Here is an 18,035-nt window from a genome sequence, read left to right on the forward strand (position 1 = left end):
TAATTCTAATGCCATTGTTACTTTTGCCTGTGTAAAGAGTATAGTCTGGGTTTTTAGGTAAGAGTAGATGACTTGAAAGTAAACAAATTGAATAGTTAACTCTTGATTAGAGTTATCAATGAATGGCATAATTTTTGTATTAAACCAAATCTGTGGATGATCAGCCAAGCTGAATACAGCTGCAGCTAGGATAAAAAGGTAATGCCAAAGAGAGGAGACTAAACATAAAAAACCCTATATTTTTCAATGATACATGTTCAGTTACAGGTAAGGCCCAACTAGTTTGACCATTGTGGCAGAACATGATCAATAAATTAAAAATGAACTAGAGTCAAAAGGCTTATTTTACTAGGATTATTGGCCAAGTCAACCTAAATGGTTGAAAAGGTTATGTGAGGGATAGAACCTGTTAATACCTGTTTATTTTCATAAGGTGATATTTCATTGATAAACATTTAATGAATGCCACTTTGGAAAGATGATTGTAATAAAGATTCTACTGGGTAATACAAAAGAAACACAAGCCATTAGCTCTGCCCTTGAGGAGTTTATAATCCAACTGAATTGCATACTGTTTCTTCTTTAAATTCCTGATACATTTAGTGCAGAAAGAAAATGCATTTAAAGGATATAGTCAAGAACAAAAATGTGCTTAACCAGAAAATGTATTTTATAGTTTATTTTTTTTTCATTTTTGTTGGATTGTTAGCATAGCCTTCTATATACCTTTAAAACCATTTTTTGCCCATATAGTTTATTTTAGAACAATCTCAACCATTTCTACAGAAAAAAATGTAGAGGGAAATGGTTAAAACAAGCATGTTAACAGTGATTTTTCTTCTTCAAATATTTGTTCAAAGTGAAATGGCTGTCATTAAATCAATTGTTTAATTACTGAGAAGTACATCAGTACAAAGTGTGAAGATAAACATAGAAATACAATGCCTATTTTACATACAATGTATGTATATCAGAAGGCACATGTAGAGATACATGCACATACATCCATACATATAGGTACACACATATGTTATCTTAGCTATGGTTTTGCTATTGGTAGATGACATGGTATAAATTGGAAGTCCTATGTAATCAAATGTAGAGATGATCCAATTAGTTTCAGATAGCAATAGGATTTTAAAAAGTATTCCATATTATTTAAAAATAAAGATAACTATAATTGTGTGTCATAAAACCTCAATATACTGAAATTTTGAAAAAAAATAGAAATGTGCAGTACTACCACAGATTAATTTGGTAGTACTAAAGTGATTAAAAAAAATTTGCAGAGAAATCAAATGTACTTTATGCTAAAACTCTCAATGGCATTGCCAGAGAATGGAGTAATCTGGCTATCTGAAGGGCAGGGGTTAATAGGCATTGTTAGATCTCTGCATTCTCTTGAAATGTCCACATAGATTTTTAATCTATGCTACTAATTAGGTCAATAAGAGGCTTTAGACTAGAAGGGTAAGAAGGGTTGACTCATGGTAGTATAGAGAAAATATCTGGCTACCTTTATATGGAGAGACAAACAGGTCATTCTAAATCACACACTCCACTGAATGCTTTGGTCCTATAGGAATTACAAATGGTAAAAAAACAAAACAAAACAAAACCCAAACAAACCAAAACCAAACCGTGATTAATGTCTAAACCATCTAAATTAGTGTGCTTTATGTTTTAACAGAGGTTTGATTTAAAATCAGAATCTTCCACATTTCACACCTGAATTTGTACACTGACAAGTCACCTGGGATATCTTTCTGCCATAGGACCATCATGGTGAATGAATACAGACTCTGGAGCAAAGATCAGGGTGTATGCCAAGTCAGCTTGGGATATTCCCAACTCTGCACTTTGAACTTTGGTTCATATGCGTTTTTAAATATTTGAAATTCTTGGTGTACCATCTGAAGGATGACAGCTATTTTACATTTAATGACAACATGAACAATATGATGTTTGTGTTACGAGTACCATGGTTAGTTACAAGGACCACAGGGGCTTTGTGTGCTTCTGTGCTAAGTCCTAGGGCAGCCACTTTGTGTGGAAGAAATGACTCTTATAAACACAGCAGTAAAAACAAACGCCCACAGCTAAGATCAAATGCTGCCATGCACAACTATAGGCTTCATCCAAAACAGTTGTTCACAATCTGAATGGAGTTGTTACTAATTTTTCCCTTTTATGACTGAGTTCTCTAGAATTCTGCAGTCCAGACAGTGAAGTTCAAAAACAAATGTCAGCCAAATCTTAGTCACTCAGGGCTAGAGATAATTCTACCATTACCAGAAAAATTGGGATTTTCACAATTCTAGAGCTGTAAAATTCTTAGGCAATGACATTTCTTAAAACCTTTCTCCAATATGGCTGAGAATGTTATATGCTACCTTTTTTTTTTAAAGCCATAGACACATTTTGCCCCGTTCCCTTTCTAAACACATACACACATGCACGCACATGCACACACAAACATACACACAACTTAATTTCCTACAAAACAAACTTGTTGGACAGCATTGAACAGTAGTTCATAAATAAACCAGTTCCTTTGTGCAACATGAATATTTGGCTAGCAGCACAAAAGAGCCAACTATTATTACCCTCTCCCTCCCCCCCCCTCCCCGCCCTTTCTACTCCCAGGGCACTCCCCATCTCAGATTCATAAGATGATAATTCTTAAAAGAAATGTATGTATTTGGCAAAACTTTCAAGGCATTTAAACAGCAGGCCAATCTCTCCCAAATCATCACTATTTCCTTTAGAGGATGGGGAAGTGATAGTTTGAGTGTGCTTGTATTTTAATTCTGATGATTGATCAATTATTTATTAAAAAGTTTGAGAGAAGCCTCCTAATGCACTACCCTGGCATTTAGTCATCCAATAAAAACTCAGTATCATTTTAATGGTATTACTAATACTAATACTATTTTAAAAACAATGAGAACAGGACAGAACACAGTATAGCATTCTGTATAGATGAAAAGTGTGTCTGCATACCTACTCTTATTTAGCGTAGTACATGATTGGTGAATACTTGGATACTAAATTAGGCACATAATTAAAATGCCTGTCCTATTTGACTTTAAAGTATCAGCTAATTCTTTTCACTTGTCTGGCTGTTCCTTTGAAAATCTCAGGATTTACACCTAGGGTAGGCTACTGTCAGAAATCTCTCAATTTCCAGGACTACTAGAGGCAAATTTTTATTTGAAGGCCTTGCTGCAATGATCACAATTTAAAATCAGTTGGGTACAACTGAGTTATCTTAAAATGAACTTTTTAAGGGGAAGAGAGGTAGAGGCTGGTCTAAATTAAGAGATCATACGGCTCAGTCAGGGTGAATTTAAAAATAAGCTTTTCATTCATCATTTGTTCATTTTAGGTCCTAAATGAGGTAAAAATGCTTTAAAAAGCTGCATTTCAGTAGTGTTGAGGGCACTCAGTGGTGATTATTTATCCAGAGATGATAAGGTATATTTTTGTCTTAATTCCTCAGGAAAATAAGTAGGTATTGGTTGTCACGTGTAAAAACTGTATACCATGTCAACCTAAAATGGGAACCCGATGAGTGTCACCCTACTAATAAAATTTCACAAAATGTCAAACTCAAGGAACATGAAGCTGTCATGATTATCAAAGAAGTATCTGTCTAGGGCTTAGTTTTCTGGGTAAACTAGCATTTTGGATAATGTGAAGAACATAAAAAATCCAATCATTTAAATATGTTTGCATATGCAAGTTCCCCACATGCCCTAGGCAAGGGTGTCTGAAATAGCTAATTTCTAAAAATCTTAATGAAAAGAAAAAAAAAAGGCTGTATTTTATCATTAGAAGTTGATTTACGATACTGAAAACAAGTACAATTAGGATTCCACTTTAGCACCATGAACTGTGACTGAAATCTGTATCCTGCTGTTGAGGCAGGACTAAACACTGATGGAACTCTGGTGTGGCGGATTTGAGGCATGTTGGTTGTTGCTTCTTAATGGAAGCTATATTGTAAATTGAGAACAATTAGGTTTCTGGGAAATATCCTAAGCATACCCATGTCTTCTTAGGTAGATTTTCCTGATTTGGGGACATTACTTGGTGGTGTGGTGTTTTGTCGGCTAAATCCCAGTCCTAATCCTTTGGGCCTCTGCATGGCTTGTATTGGCTCAGACATCCCCTTTCCGTCTCTTCCGAGGCCCATCCCTGGAGTCCAGCCCATGTTCTGAAGCATTCGGTTTCCAATGTTGGTCTCTGGGATAGGTTGGGCATTTTCACCTATGAGTCCTGCATGAATGATACAAACAAAGTTAGTCAGTACTGCCATGAGAAGAGAAGAGGATTGCATCTGTTGAGAAATATCATTCTTCTGATTGTTACAACTGGATAGGAAGCTGGAACAAGCTTGCAATGACCTCAAGTCAAGTGTGCAAGTATGCAGGGACCTCATGGAGAACTTGAATGTGAAAGCTGAATACATGTATTAGATGGTAGATTCCGGAAATAATAAAACAAGCACAGTTGAACTATCCTATCCTGACAGATTAAGAAGAAAACAACACAAACCCCCAACAATCTCCAGAACTCCCAGGCTCATCTATTTGCCATGGCTACAGCACAGCTCTGACTTTTTTTGCACTTCATACCAATAGTTATGAGGTATCATTTAATGACAGGGAAAAAGGGAGTGTATGGTAAAAATTTGGTCAACCAAAACCCAACCAGCTGAGGATTGGCCCCTCCTCCCTGTTTGAAAAAGACTGAGAAGACCATAATGTAACCTATAATGGTTTGTTAAAAACAAAACCAAACAAAAAACAAAACAACATCTAAGGTATGAATTCAGTGTACTCTCTTACAGTAGTAGTTCTTAATTTTTTGGTCAGTTCCAGGGCTTATGGCTCTAGCTTTTGTTGTTGTTGTTGTTGTTCTTTAGGGAAACTGTCATTCAGATTCAACAAACATTTATTTAGTGTCTACTGCATTCACAACCCTGTGCATAAAAGCTATGGGTATAAACATATTCCCTGTGTCACCCCCCCCCCCCATCATTGTTTTGTCATGGTGGAGGGGCTTGTACGGCTCAGCGAAATTATGAGCTATGTCATGCAGGGTTACAGGCAGGTCATAGTGGAGAGTTCTGACAAAAGGTGATTTACTGGAGAAGGAAATGGCAAACCACTCCAGTATCTTTGTCAAGAAAACCCCATGGACAGTACTAAAATGAAAAAAGAGAAAACAATAGGAACAGAAGTAGAAGAGATTAAGAAGAAGTGGCAAGATGGTGTAGTTACTGATCTAGAGCCAGACATCCTGGAGAATGAAGTCAAGTGGGCCTTATCACTAGTTAGTACTGCTAATACTAAGGCTGGTGAAGGTGGCAGAATTGCAGTGGAGTTATTTAAAACTCTAAGGATGACCCTGTTAAAGTGCTGAATTCAATATGTCATTAATTTGGAAAACACAACAGTGGCCACTGGATTAGAAAAGATCAGTTTACCTCCCAATGCTAAAGAATGGCAATGCCAAGGAATGTTCAAATTACTGAACACATGTTCATTTCACATTCCAGCAAGGTTACACTTAGGATTTTGTAAGGTAGCTTCAGCAATATATGAACCAAGAATTACCAGAAAAACAGGCTGGTTTTTGAAGACACAGAGGAACTAGAGACCAAACTGCCAGCATTCACTGGATTATGAAGAAAGCAAGGGAGTTCCAGGAAACCATCTATTTCTTCCTCATTGACTACACTAAAGCCTTTGACTTTGTGGACCACAACAAAATGTACCAAATCCTCAAAGAAATGGGAGTACCAGATCATCTTACCTGTCTCTTGAGGAACCTGTATGTGAGCCAAGCAGCAATGGTTAAAACCAAATATGAAACAACTGATTGGTTTAAGATGGGAAAAAGAGTATGACAAGGCTATATATTAACTTATTTATTTAACTCATATTGCAGAACATATCATGTGAAGAAATGCCAGGTTGGATGAATCAAAAGTTGGAATTATGGTTGCCAGTAGAAATATCAACAATGTCAGATATTGCAGATGATAGAACTCTGATGCACAAAGTGCAGAGGAATTAAGAAGCCTCCAGGGGCAGCTAGGTGACACAGTGGATAGAGCACTGCCTTTGGAGTCAGGAGTACCTGAATTCAAATCCGACCTCAGACATTTAACACTAGCTGTGTGACTCTGGGCAAGTCACTTAACCCCAATTGCCTCACTAAAAAAAAAAAAAAAAAAAAAAAAAAGCCTCCTGATGAAGGGGGAAAAGGATTGTGTAAAAAGCTGGCTTGAAGCTTAACATAAAAAACTCAAACCTAAGACCTTGCAACTGGACCCATCATTTCCTGACAAAGAGAGGGAGAAAAGATGGAAGCAGCATCAGATTTTCTATTCTTGGGCTCAGTGTAGCCATGAAATTAAAACATGCTTGCTCCTTGGAAGGAAAGCTATGATAAATCTAGGCAGCATACTAAAAAGCAGAGACATCATCTTGCCAAAAAAGGTCTTACGTGTAGTCAAAGTTATGGTTTTTCCAGTGTGAGAGCTGCATTAGAAAGGAAAGTCAAGTGTTGCAGAATCAATGCTTTTGAATTATGGTGCTGGAGAAGAGTTTGAGATCAAATTAGTCTATAGTTAAATAAATTAATTCAGACTATTCACTGGAAAGTAAAATACTGAAGCTAAAGCTTAAATACTTTGGCCACATGATGAGAAGTTGGGAGTCACTGGAAAAGACCCTGATGTTGGGAAAGATAGAAGGCAAAAGGAAAAGGGGACAGCAGAAGATGAGATGGATAGAAGGTACAATGGAAACAATGAACATGAAGTTGGGCAACCTTTGAGAGAGACTGGAGAAGGGAAGGGCCTGGTGTGCAATGGTCTGTGGGGACATGAAGAGTCAGAACGACTGAACAACAAGCACAGAAATGAAAGAGACCTTGCCTTTGAGAGGCTTACATTTGCCTTGGTGAACATAACACATACAGAGATCATTTGAAGGGGAGAGAACATCAGTAGCTGGAGGTACTGGTGGAGGGGGCAGGTCCCAGAGCTGACTTTGAAGAAAGACAAGGATCCTGGGAAGAGGAGATGGGGCTGGAGTATATTATGGACATGGTACAAATGCAAAGAGATAGGAAAGAGGATGACAAGATCAGGAACAGCTGTTTGTACAGTTTGGCAGGAACACTGTGTGGAGAAGCAATGTGATATAAAGCTAGAGAGGGAAATGGGAACCAAATTATGTTAGGACTAAAGGGAGAAGCGGAAAAGTCTCTATTTTGTCCCCTAGGCAATAAGGAACCACTGATGGTTCTTGAGTGTGGGAGTGATATGGTTAGACCTGCTCCCTTGGGATAGTATTTTGGCGGCTGTATGGAGGATTGGACAGAGGAAGTGTTAAAAAATTAGTAATTCACTAGCTATTCTAGTCTAAAAAAGTATATATAATTGGATTTATGAAAAATTATAATTATATGAAAAACGATAAGTTTTGGAAAATTATAATTGGGCCATATGTCCTGCCGCAGTCGCCATTAAATGTGGAAATATTTTTGAAGACTAGGCCTAATTTGGGGGGCTAATCTGACTGGGGTACTTAATCTGGGACTGTTGACTATTTGGCTATCTGACTGCGTTTAATTTAATATGGGCCGTTTATAAAGTTCCACCACACTGCTCCACTCCCAAATTGATAAGCAAAATATTAAGAAGCCTCTTAACTAAATAATCAAAGCAGAGTTTATTTATGAGATACTATTTAAAATTAAGAATACAGGGAAATAAAATGTAAAACCTGACTGCTTTCCTGCAGTCTCTTTCCACTGCGTCTCTTTCCCACTGGTTACACTTAGAACTTTTTTAATACAATAAGGGCCTTAGCTGCCTCTTGCCTCAGGGTACTTTCACTTTTATTCTAGCTCCAAGCCCCTTTCACTTTGTAAATCCCCCTGCTTCTAACTTTCCTCTCCTTACTGCCACTGCTGAACCCGTGTTTCTCTCTCACCGACCTTCTGTCTGTCTGCTCCATCAGTCTGCCCTTCGGCCTCTCTTTTCCCTGCTCCTAGTTCTTCTTGTCTTCTCCTGCGTTCTTGTAGCCCCATTTCTAGTCTGCTGTGCTCCAACCTTTCTAATCTCGTCAGCCCCGGCTTGACCTCTTTTCCGCCTTGTCTTATCCGTCCAAACCGCTCTGTCCTTGTCCGCCTCCCATGCTGTCTAACTCCCAGGTCTATATATACCTTTTCTTCTCTCCACTCAAATCTTGGGGCTTCTTGCACCCACACACCAAGCTAATCTGCTAGCCAGGGCTGCAGCTGGTGGTTGGGGGGGGGGTGCGCTCCAGCTTCACGTGGCTCAGCACAGGCTATGCCAGAGCCCAGCATCTCTCAGATACCTCCGCTCAGGTCGGAGGGAGCTGGGGGCTTTTTCCCCCCAGCTGTCTGACTTGGTGTCTTGTACAGCCCACGGGGCTTTTTGGCTCAGCTGAAGCTGAGGAGGAGGGGCACCAGCCCCTCCCACACAGAAGAGACCCTGAGGGCTTAAGGCTTTCCAATCTCAGTCCAAAGGTAGGGTCCCCAAATCAAAATAAATTTCCACAGAAGGAAAAAATATAATTAGGAGACTATTCCAGTAATTCTAGTAAGAGTCCTAAAAGTGGTGATGTGAGGAGAAGGAGATTGATATACTATGGAGGGAGAACTGATAAGGTTTGGCAACTGCTTGGATATTGGTAGGGATGAGGAAGATATTGCCAGTATTGACACTGATTTTATTAACCTGAGTGACAAAGAGTGAACTCAAGAGAAATAGGATAATTTGGGGGAGGGTATGAGTTAACAACCTAATTTGTAGTATTTATATAGTGCTTTAAGACTTATAAAACATTTTATGCATGTTACCTCATTTGATCTTCAGAACAACCCTGTGAGGCAGATGCTATTATTATCCCCATTTTACAGATGAGGAAACTAAAGCTGTAGAGGGTTGTGACTTATACAGAGTTCAACTCAGGTGTCATTTGAAATTAGGTCTTCCAGCCTCCAAACCCAGCACTCTAACCACTGTGCCATGTAGCTGCCTATAGGAGATGATCAATTCAGTTTGGATGAGTTTGAGATGCTGCTTGGGCATTTTGGTCATGCTTTTCAACTGACACTTGAAGATGTGGGACTAGAATTTAGGAGCAAGAAGTTAGGTTTGGATACATAAATTTTGGAAACATATGTTTAAGACAAATTAAATCCATGAGAATGGATGAGATCACTGAGGTGCTTAATATAGGGAGAGAAGAGGGTTTGGTATAGAACTTTTGGGTACTTAGATGGTTGGGAGACTGACATTTTAAGTGTCTATAGATATAAGGAAGGGGGTAGACTCAAGTCTTTTGACTCACTGCCATGTGCCTAGAGATAGAAGGAATAGGCATGGTAGGAAACTCCTAGAATCCTCTCTCCACCTGTTTCCCCACATCTCTCTCCTTTTAGCAGTTTTCTCTCCACAATTGTGGTAGGATGGGAAAGTGGACAGGAACTGTGGTAGCACTCTCCTACCTTTGCCTCCACTTTCCAATAACTTTTTGGTAGTATTTCCTTTTCAGCACCTTTCCCCCACCACACTTCCCTATCAGCAAACACCACTCCTGTCACTTCTATCAATAGTAAATCTGTAAAGAGAAAAGCATCTACTTACTACTCTATACCTACACTATCTACAATTCCACACTGTGACAACTGATTTTCAGAACAAAACAAATGGACTACAGAAAGCTATATCAAAGTAATGTAAAATTATATTTAGTAAGCTATATTTATAAAAGTTTAAGCTTGACTTTTTCATAAAATTAATTTAAAAAGAGCATCTCAGTTCCAAAGGATTCCAGTAACTTAAAGTTTTACTATATTTTACTAGTAGGACATTTGGGGATAAATTAACTCTTTAGGTTGCTAGTATTTTTTAAAGAAAGGCATACCAATTTATTTATGGGTTCTAGCAAAGGGAAGCAGTTAATGCTAGAGGAACATAAAATATATTCCTCCTCTTCCTCTCTCTTCCTTTTTCTACCCCCCCACCCCCGCTATGACAAAAGAGAATCGATTCCATCTTAATAAAGGATTTTAGTATCCAAATAACACCCTCAGATAGTTGAGGTCAGTTTTTAGGCTTGGAACATTTGATAGGTCTTGATTTATTTGGTTTTAATTTTTTGCCTACAGTTTTTATTTCCTAATTAGTAGCAATAAATGTCCTAACACATCTCCTCAAGCACAGCTTCCAACAATGAATGCCAGGAGCAGACCAAAGATTGGCCAGCTAGGGCTCTGGAAGAAGGTGTGTCTGGCACAGTGCCTCTGGAAAGGCCTGCTCTTGGATATGGCGGTACTGACCTAGCCAGAAGCAAGAGTCTGTCTGTCTGGAGCAGCCATTCGTAAAAGGAAAAGAACCCCAAATTTAGCTAGCAAAAAAAATTCTTAAGTCATGATAAAAGCAGAGAAACACATTTCAAACAAAAGTTCATAGAAATTCCGTTCTTTTTCCCATGGAAAGAAAAAGATTTATAAGAAATGCTGCACTGGGGCAGAACAAACGGACCGTCTACTTCAATACTTGGCTGTGATATTTTGGGGAGTATGATGTTGACCTCTAAAGGTTAAAGATGTGTCTCAATCATCCATCATTTTACCACACGTAAACATTGTAAGGAAATGTGTGTTTATCAGAGCAATAAACCCCCTCCATAAATACAGATTGCATTCCAACTCAACTATGCCTTTGAAGATAAGTATTAGGGAATTGATCAAGGCACAGAGAAGTTAAATGACTTGTCCAGGGTTCAAGGCTAATGTAGGATTCAAACCCAGGTCTTCTTGCTTTCAATTTCAGAACTATCCACTATGTCAAGCTGCTTCTTATAATTTGCTTATAATAACCAATTAGCTATTCATCATGCATTAATTTATTTAGGTTCTCATTTATATTTTCTGCATGTTATATTTGTTAGGACTGAAGAATAAATAAAATCTTCATTTGCTACCATATTTGCACTGGTATGTTCATTTCAAGGATGGCTTCCTGAGGCTCAACTTGATGCCCAGATTTGCCAGATGTGACAAGGGTCACAATATGATAGGAAAAAAAAATGTTGATATAAGGAGTAGTTTTCAATGGCCACAGTCTGATGGCAAAAAGAAAATCCTTCACTGACTTTGTTCTTTGTGGCCAAAGATAAAAAAGCATGCATAAAAATAATAATTGAGTACTTGAGGTGCTAAAAATTTTAAGAGGTAGCATGAACCTTCTAAGTGCACAAAACAAGGGCAAGTCATTTGTCAAAAGGCTTGCTTAATATAATAACAAAACCAGCAATTAAATTTTTATTTTGAAACGATGTTTATGGTGGCAATGAAGGCAGATTTCCATGAAAAATGAAGGCACGTAATTTTTTCTTAACAGCTGCTGATACAGGTATGTTCTGGTTAAACAGTACGCTAGCATTCAGTACCATACCCTTGATTTTACAGTGATTGCCATGAATTAATTTAATTCCATCTGTAAGCTAAAATCAGATCAGAGGTCTAATGTTGCTGCAGGCTACACATCTGTTTAATCATTTTTGGATACAACAGCTTGCAAAAGTTCAGGTTTAAAATTTGTTTAATACTTAAGAAATAACATTAGCCTAGTTCGAAAAAATCTCAGCTAGAATTATGAAATTGTGGTCCTTCCTCAATTATGAACAGTAAGGCCAGCATGGGCAACCTAATTCTGTACCTTAATTGTAAAATACTGGCAAAAGCCTTATATGCCTATTATGGAAGTCCATGAGTATCCACACTAGTCTGGTGCTTGTGTTTCTATTTTCATGATCAAAACTTGATTCTCTCTTTTAAATGTCAGTTTCATTTAGGGAAACTACTAAAACATATTTTTAAAGCAAGTTGGAAGAAGAAAAGTAACAAGGAGAAGACGGGGGAAAAGGGACACATGTCTCCAAACACTCAATCTTTTAAAAAAGATCTAGGGATCATTAAATGAAAAACCTAGAAACTTCATATTTCATGGAAAATGATACTGCACTGAAATCTCCTTTTAGTCTCTCATCCTTCTTTTTATAAGATTAAGATTTAGGAATGAAACGACTCAAGTCTCAGCACAGTACTCAACAACTATTATTTCCTTTTCTATCACTCCTAGCAGTGCTAAATCCTTTAAGTCCTTTCCTAGAAGGCTCTCCTTTTGCTTGGGCAATTTTAGCAATACATAGTCTGCTCACCCCTCACCCCCTTTATGCTGGATCTCACTTATGTCTAATACGGCAGAGTCAGTCTTTTTTTCTCAAATCTTCCAGAGTATTGTGGATGGTAATTCACTTGCGTAATTGGCTCAAGAGATGAAAATCTTGTATCGGTCTCTCTTAGCCACTAATCTATCCAGCTGACTGCAAGCCTAATTGGCAGCTTGTTTAGTAATTTGGCTCCTAAAGTGTTGTATCGATGTTGGATAAACAGCCAATGGAAGGGGAGGTGATACATGCTGCTTCCCTTATAACAGTGAGAGCCGTCAGTCTCCCTTTCTCCTGACCCAGGATTCAGAAAGCATTTTGTGCTTCATGCCTGCCTACTCTTTCTGCTGCTTCTATTGTACTAGCCAGTTGAAGATTGGGGCCATATATGGCTTGTTTTGTTGCAAGATATAAATCTACCAGTAACATTATTAAAACTGTAAACTAATACCGTATACTTTACATCTATGATAACTACTATAGGGACATAGGTTTCTATGCACCAGTAAATAGTCAAGGAATAGTCTGCAAGACTATTAAGAATTTCTTCAGATGTGAGAAAAAAATATCAAAATTCAGACATGAGTAAGACAGGTCATATGGTATTCCTGCCAATTTTGTTATTAACTATTTCAGTTCAATAAACATTACTAACAAAGCCGCTATGAGTTGTGATTGTGAAGGAATTTTACATGTGATTCTTATTGAGTAAAAAGTTCAGAATAACCTCTTATGATAATGTTCAGCATGCACTTTCAATCAAGGCATATTCAATCTAAAATTGGTAGCTTTTTGGGTGGAAGGGTTGAGGACATTAAAGATTCTTTCAGTGCAGTTTGAATTTTTGAAGTTCAGTAACTAATGACTATTTGCTAAAATGATTTTATGTTTAAGAAACACTACTGGAAATGATCTGGCATTGTGGTAATTGAACAATAAGGTATTTTGGTGAACCACAGCCTTTCAGATCAGCAAGGGGCCTGGTAAGTCATTTAGGCTAGCCCTTTCATCATTCATGAGGTTAGGAATGGAGATTCATAGAGGCTAAGAGACCTACCCAAGGTCATCATCTGGTTAACAGTAGAATCTAGGTCTCCTGACTTTTTGGGCATTCCTCCTTCCACACGGTTCCACTGGGTCATTTTTGTTAATAGAGAAATATCAAAAAAGCCAAAGAGAATAATCATATGCCATGGATTATCAATTTTTAAAGACTTAAAAAAACCCTCTAAAATTATATCAAATGGGAATTTAAACTTTCTTTGATTTATTAGAAGAGTATTATAGGTGCCTCAGAGCCATCAATATGAAAATCTGTTATCTTGTGTTGTAGATGTGTGTGAATGCTGGCTAATAAAAAAAACAACAACTGATTAATAGGTTATCAGATAAACCAAATTTTAATTTATTGTATAATATAGGTCTATTGGGAATTGGGCAGCTAGGTGGTGCAGTGGATAGAGTGGAGACTAGAGTCAGGAAGACTCATCTATCTGACTTTACAACTGGCTTCAGTTACTTACTAGCTGTGTGACCTTGGGAAAGTCACTTAACCCTTAGCTCCTCATCTATAAAATGAACTGGAGAAGGAAATAGCAAACTATTCTAGTGTCTTTGCCAAGAAAATCCTAAATAGGGTCATGAAGAGTTGGACATGGCTTAAATGAATGAACAACACTTGGGAATTGTCTATTAAAACCTATTTTACCCAGGTGTGTATGACATCCTTTGGGTTTTTAGAAAAGCTTCAAATAGAAGTCCAGTGTTGGACTATGTATTGGTTGTCTAGGAATCATAGAGAATTATAGTCTTAGAGTTGGAAGGGGCCTTAAAGGCTTTCCACTCCAAGCCATATCTGAAAAAAGAATCTCCTCTACCATATATCTGGCAAGTGGTCACTGAGCCTTTGTTCCAGTGAAAGGGAATCAACTGCCTTCCAAGGTGGGCCACTCTGCTTCTGAATAGGTATAGATATTACAAAGTGTTTTCTTCTATCAAGCCTAAATTTGCCTCTGTGGAATTGTGATTCATTACTCTTAGTTCTTTCCTCAGCCGATGAAAAGAACAAGTTGAATCCCTCTTCCACGGAGAGTCCTTCAAATACTTGAAGAAAGTTGTCACATGCCCAGTAAATTATCTCTTCTCTAGGATAAATATCCCTAGTTCTTTCAATCAGTATTCATATGGCATGATCTCAGGGCCCTTCTCCATTCTGGTTGTATTTCTGGAAGCTATCAATAGTGGCACTCAGAACTGAACACTCTATTCCAGACAGCATCTGACTAGGACAGAGCAGAGCCACCTAGTCCCTTTTCTGGTCCAGTACATGGACTCTCTTATTATTATTTTAAAGGTTTATTATTCAACAACACAACAAAATTCTCAAGCATTACACATGCCAAAATGTCCAGGAAATACACATGGGGCACAAGGGACAAAATAGTGTTGCTTTTTCCTTGAGTGGAAGGAAGAACACGAACAACGCTCCCTTTCATATGTCATAGATAAGTGACATCATTATTCTTTATCACCTAGTGGCCTACATGCAAAATCTGAGAGTTTAGGGCCTGTGCTGTCCAAGTTAATTCCTTGTTCTCCAGACAGTGACTGTTGGTCAGACTACATAGACTCTCTTAATGGAGCCTAAGATGACATTTGCTTTCTGACTGCACTTTATTGACTTATATTGAGCTTGTAGTCCACAAAAGCTCTCTCTAGATCATTTTGAAATCAACTCTTTCAAGGGTAAAACTTTAAATTTGTCACTGTTAAAATTATATTATTAGATTAGCTTAGATCTACCCAGCTAAATTTAGCACCATTCACCACCAGAAGGTTGTTCACAGACAGGTTGATGGCTTTTCAGACATAGAAAACTCAAAAAGAACAGCAACTAAGTGGTATTGGAGATTATGACCTGCATCAATAGACAGAGAACTCACTCTGAAAAAAAAAAATTTCAGGTCCTTCGTGTATATTGGATTTAGGGAAAGAAATATTTTGGTATTGCTAGCAGATTAAAATGACTAAGAATGAAAAATGTGGCTTGATAATTGAGAAATTTAAAATAAGCTCTAGACACTGAAATCAAGTGCATATATATCAGGCAATGAAGGGGTGCAGAGGACAGAGTGTGGGACTTGGAGTCTGGAAGACCTGAGTTTAAATCCTACCTTAGACATTAAGTCATTATGTGACCCTGGGCAAGTCACATGACCTCACTCATTTTCTTCATCTACAAAATGTGGATAATAGTATCACTCTCACAACATATGAGGACCAAATGTAAGCATACATATTACTATTGGCTGATGAAATCACTAAGTGAAGCAGTATAGCAGGAGAAGAGAGGTCCTAGGACAGAACCAAGAAGGACACCTATGGTTAGAGGTGTGATCTGGAAGAGGATCCAGAAAAGGAGACAGAGAAGGAGAAGTCAGGAGAAAGTGGTGTCCCAAAAACCTAGAGAGAAAAGAGTATCAAGGAGGAGAGAGTGACCAACAGTGTCAAAGGCTGTAGAGAGGTAAAAGATTAAGAAAAGGCCATTGAATTTGGCAACTAAAAGATCATTAGTACTCTGGATAGCAATTTAGAATTATGCTCAAAGGGCTATAAAGCTGTACATACCCTTTGACCCAGCAATACCACTATTAGGTCTTTTTCCCAAAGAGATCATAAAAAATGGAAAAGGACCCATATGTACAAAAATATTTATAGCTGCTCTTTTTGTGGTGGCAAGGAATTGAAAATTGAGGGGTTGCCCATCAGTTGGGGAATGGCTAAATAACTTGTGGTATATGAATGTAATGGAATACTATTGTGCTGTAAGAAAATGATGTGCAGGCGGATTTCAGAGAAACCTGGAAAGACTTACATAAACTGATGCTGAGTGAGATGAGCAGAACCAGGAGAACATTGTACATAGTATCAACAACACTGTGTGTTGATCAATTGTGATAGACTTGATTCTTCTCAGCAATAAAATGGTCCAAGATAGTTCCAAAGGACTCATGATGGAAAATGCTCTCCAAATCCAGGAAAAAAAAAAAGAACTGTGGAATCTGAAGATAGATGCAGATTGAACCATACTATTTCTATTGGTTTTTTTTCTTTTTTGAGGTTTTTCCTTTTTGCTCTGATTCTTCTTTCACAGCATGACTAATGCAGAAATATGTTTAATGTTATTATACACATATAACCTATATCAGATTACTTGCTGTCTTGGGGAGGAGGGAAGGAGGAAGAAAATTTTTTAACTAGAAATCTTATAAAAGCAAATGTTGAAAACTTTAAAAAAAAAAAAGATCATTAGTAACTTTGGAGAGAGCAGTTTCAGTTGAGTGCTAAGGTCAGAAGCCAAGTTTCTCACCTAAGGAGGTTAAGAACCCTTAAGGGTAAGATAATAAGAGAAGAGAAACAGAGGTGCCTATTGTAGATGGCCTTTTCAAGGAGTTTAGTTACAAAGGGCAAAAGAGATACAGGATGATAATCATCAGGGATGGGAAGGCCAAGTGAGGGTTTTTTTCAGCATGGGGACATGGGCATGTGTATAAGCAATAGGAAATGAGCCAGTAGAGAGGGAGAGATTGTTCTCTCTGTTATCCCCACTCTTTCACTTATTTTCAATCTATTGGAGGAACCAGGATGGAAGAGGATTGAACAAGTAGAGGGGTTACTCTTGGTGAGGAATAAGATCACTTCCTCATGTGAGACAGGGTGAAGGAGAAGAGAGTGGAAGAAAGCACATGAGTGAAAAGAGATGAAGAAGATGGGAGAGTTCTTGTTGAATGGTCTCAATCTTTTCTGTAAAACATGAGGCAAGATTCTCAGCTGAGAGAATAGGAGGAAAGGGAGGCATAGGAACTTGGAGAAGGAATGAAAAGATTTGGAAAAGTCACTGTATTATAGTGTAGAAATGGAAGTAAATGACCAAAAATTGAATCTCTTCAGAGACTCTGAGTTGAGTTCTTAGTTTTAAGATTTCTTCTGTACCTTTTGTTATTACAAATAATTTAGTATTTATAAAAGAAAAAAAGTCACAAAGTTAAAGAATGATCAACTTGATGTTCTTCATTGATAGAAACTTGGGAATTTTGATAGTTCAAAGTGAACAAAATAAAAATTTCTAACAAAGACATGTAAATGGGCTGCAAGCCCATACTACTCATGAGTACATGAATAAAGGAGGCAGGAGTTTAAATCTTTTACTTGGTGTGAAGGGGAAAAACATGGTGTAGGTTTTATTGCTAGAAGATGTCTAAAATAAGGATATGTTTAGCTCCAAATATCTTTTTCTAAATTTATTTTGCAAAAATATGAAGACAGAATGAAGGCAGAAGATACACAATGAAGACAGAATCTGGAAGCATTAAAAAACAGAGGCCTAACAGTTATGTAGGAGGGATTTCAAGGTACGACTAAGTGGTCTTTAAAGGATCTTCCAGTTTTTTTGACCAGAACATCAAAGCATTTTAGACCCCTTAGGAGAATCTCATGATTATTTACTTTCTTTCTTTCTTTTTTTTTTTTTTGGTGAGGCAATTGGGGTTAAGTGACTTGCCCAGGGTCATACAGCTAGTAAGTATTAAGTGTCTGAGGCCAAATTTGAACTCAGGTCCTCCTGAATCCAGGGCCAGTGCTCTATCCACTGTGCCACCTAGCTGCCCCAATTACTTACTTTCTTGAAGAACAAGGATTTAGTGTGGAAGGTCTCAAACGACTATGATGTCATTACTTGACTTAAAGAAC

General features: G+C 37.8%; 1 protein-coding gene across 1 annotated transcript in view; it reads right to left on the reverse strand.

The window, feature by feature from the left end:
* Positions 1 to 664: 664 nt before the first annotated feature.
* The window catches only part of GPATCH2 (G-patch domain containing 2), a 263,500-nt gene continuing 246,129 nt past the window's right edge, over positions 665 to 18,035 (reverse strand). The window contains exon 10 of the mRNA XM_043962791.1: positions 665 to 4,281. Within this exon, the coding sequence (XP_043818726.1) occupies positions 4,061 to 4,281 (221 nt within the window). The 3' untranslated portion in view covers positions 665 to 4,060. The remainder of the gene's footprint in view (positions 4,282 to 18,035) is intronic.

This window comes from Dromiciops gliroides, chromosome 4 (assembly GCF_019393635.1).
Source record: "Dromiciops gliroides isolate mDroGli1 chromosome 4, mDroGli1.pri, whole genome shotgun sequence".
Lineage (NCBI taxonomy): Eukaryota > Metazoa > Chordata > Mammalia > Microbiotheria > Microbiotheriidae > Dromiciops > Dromiciops gliroides.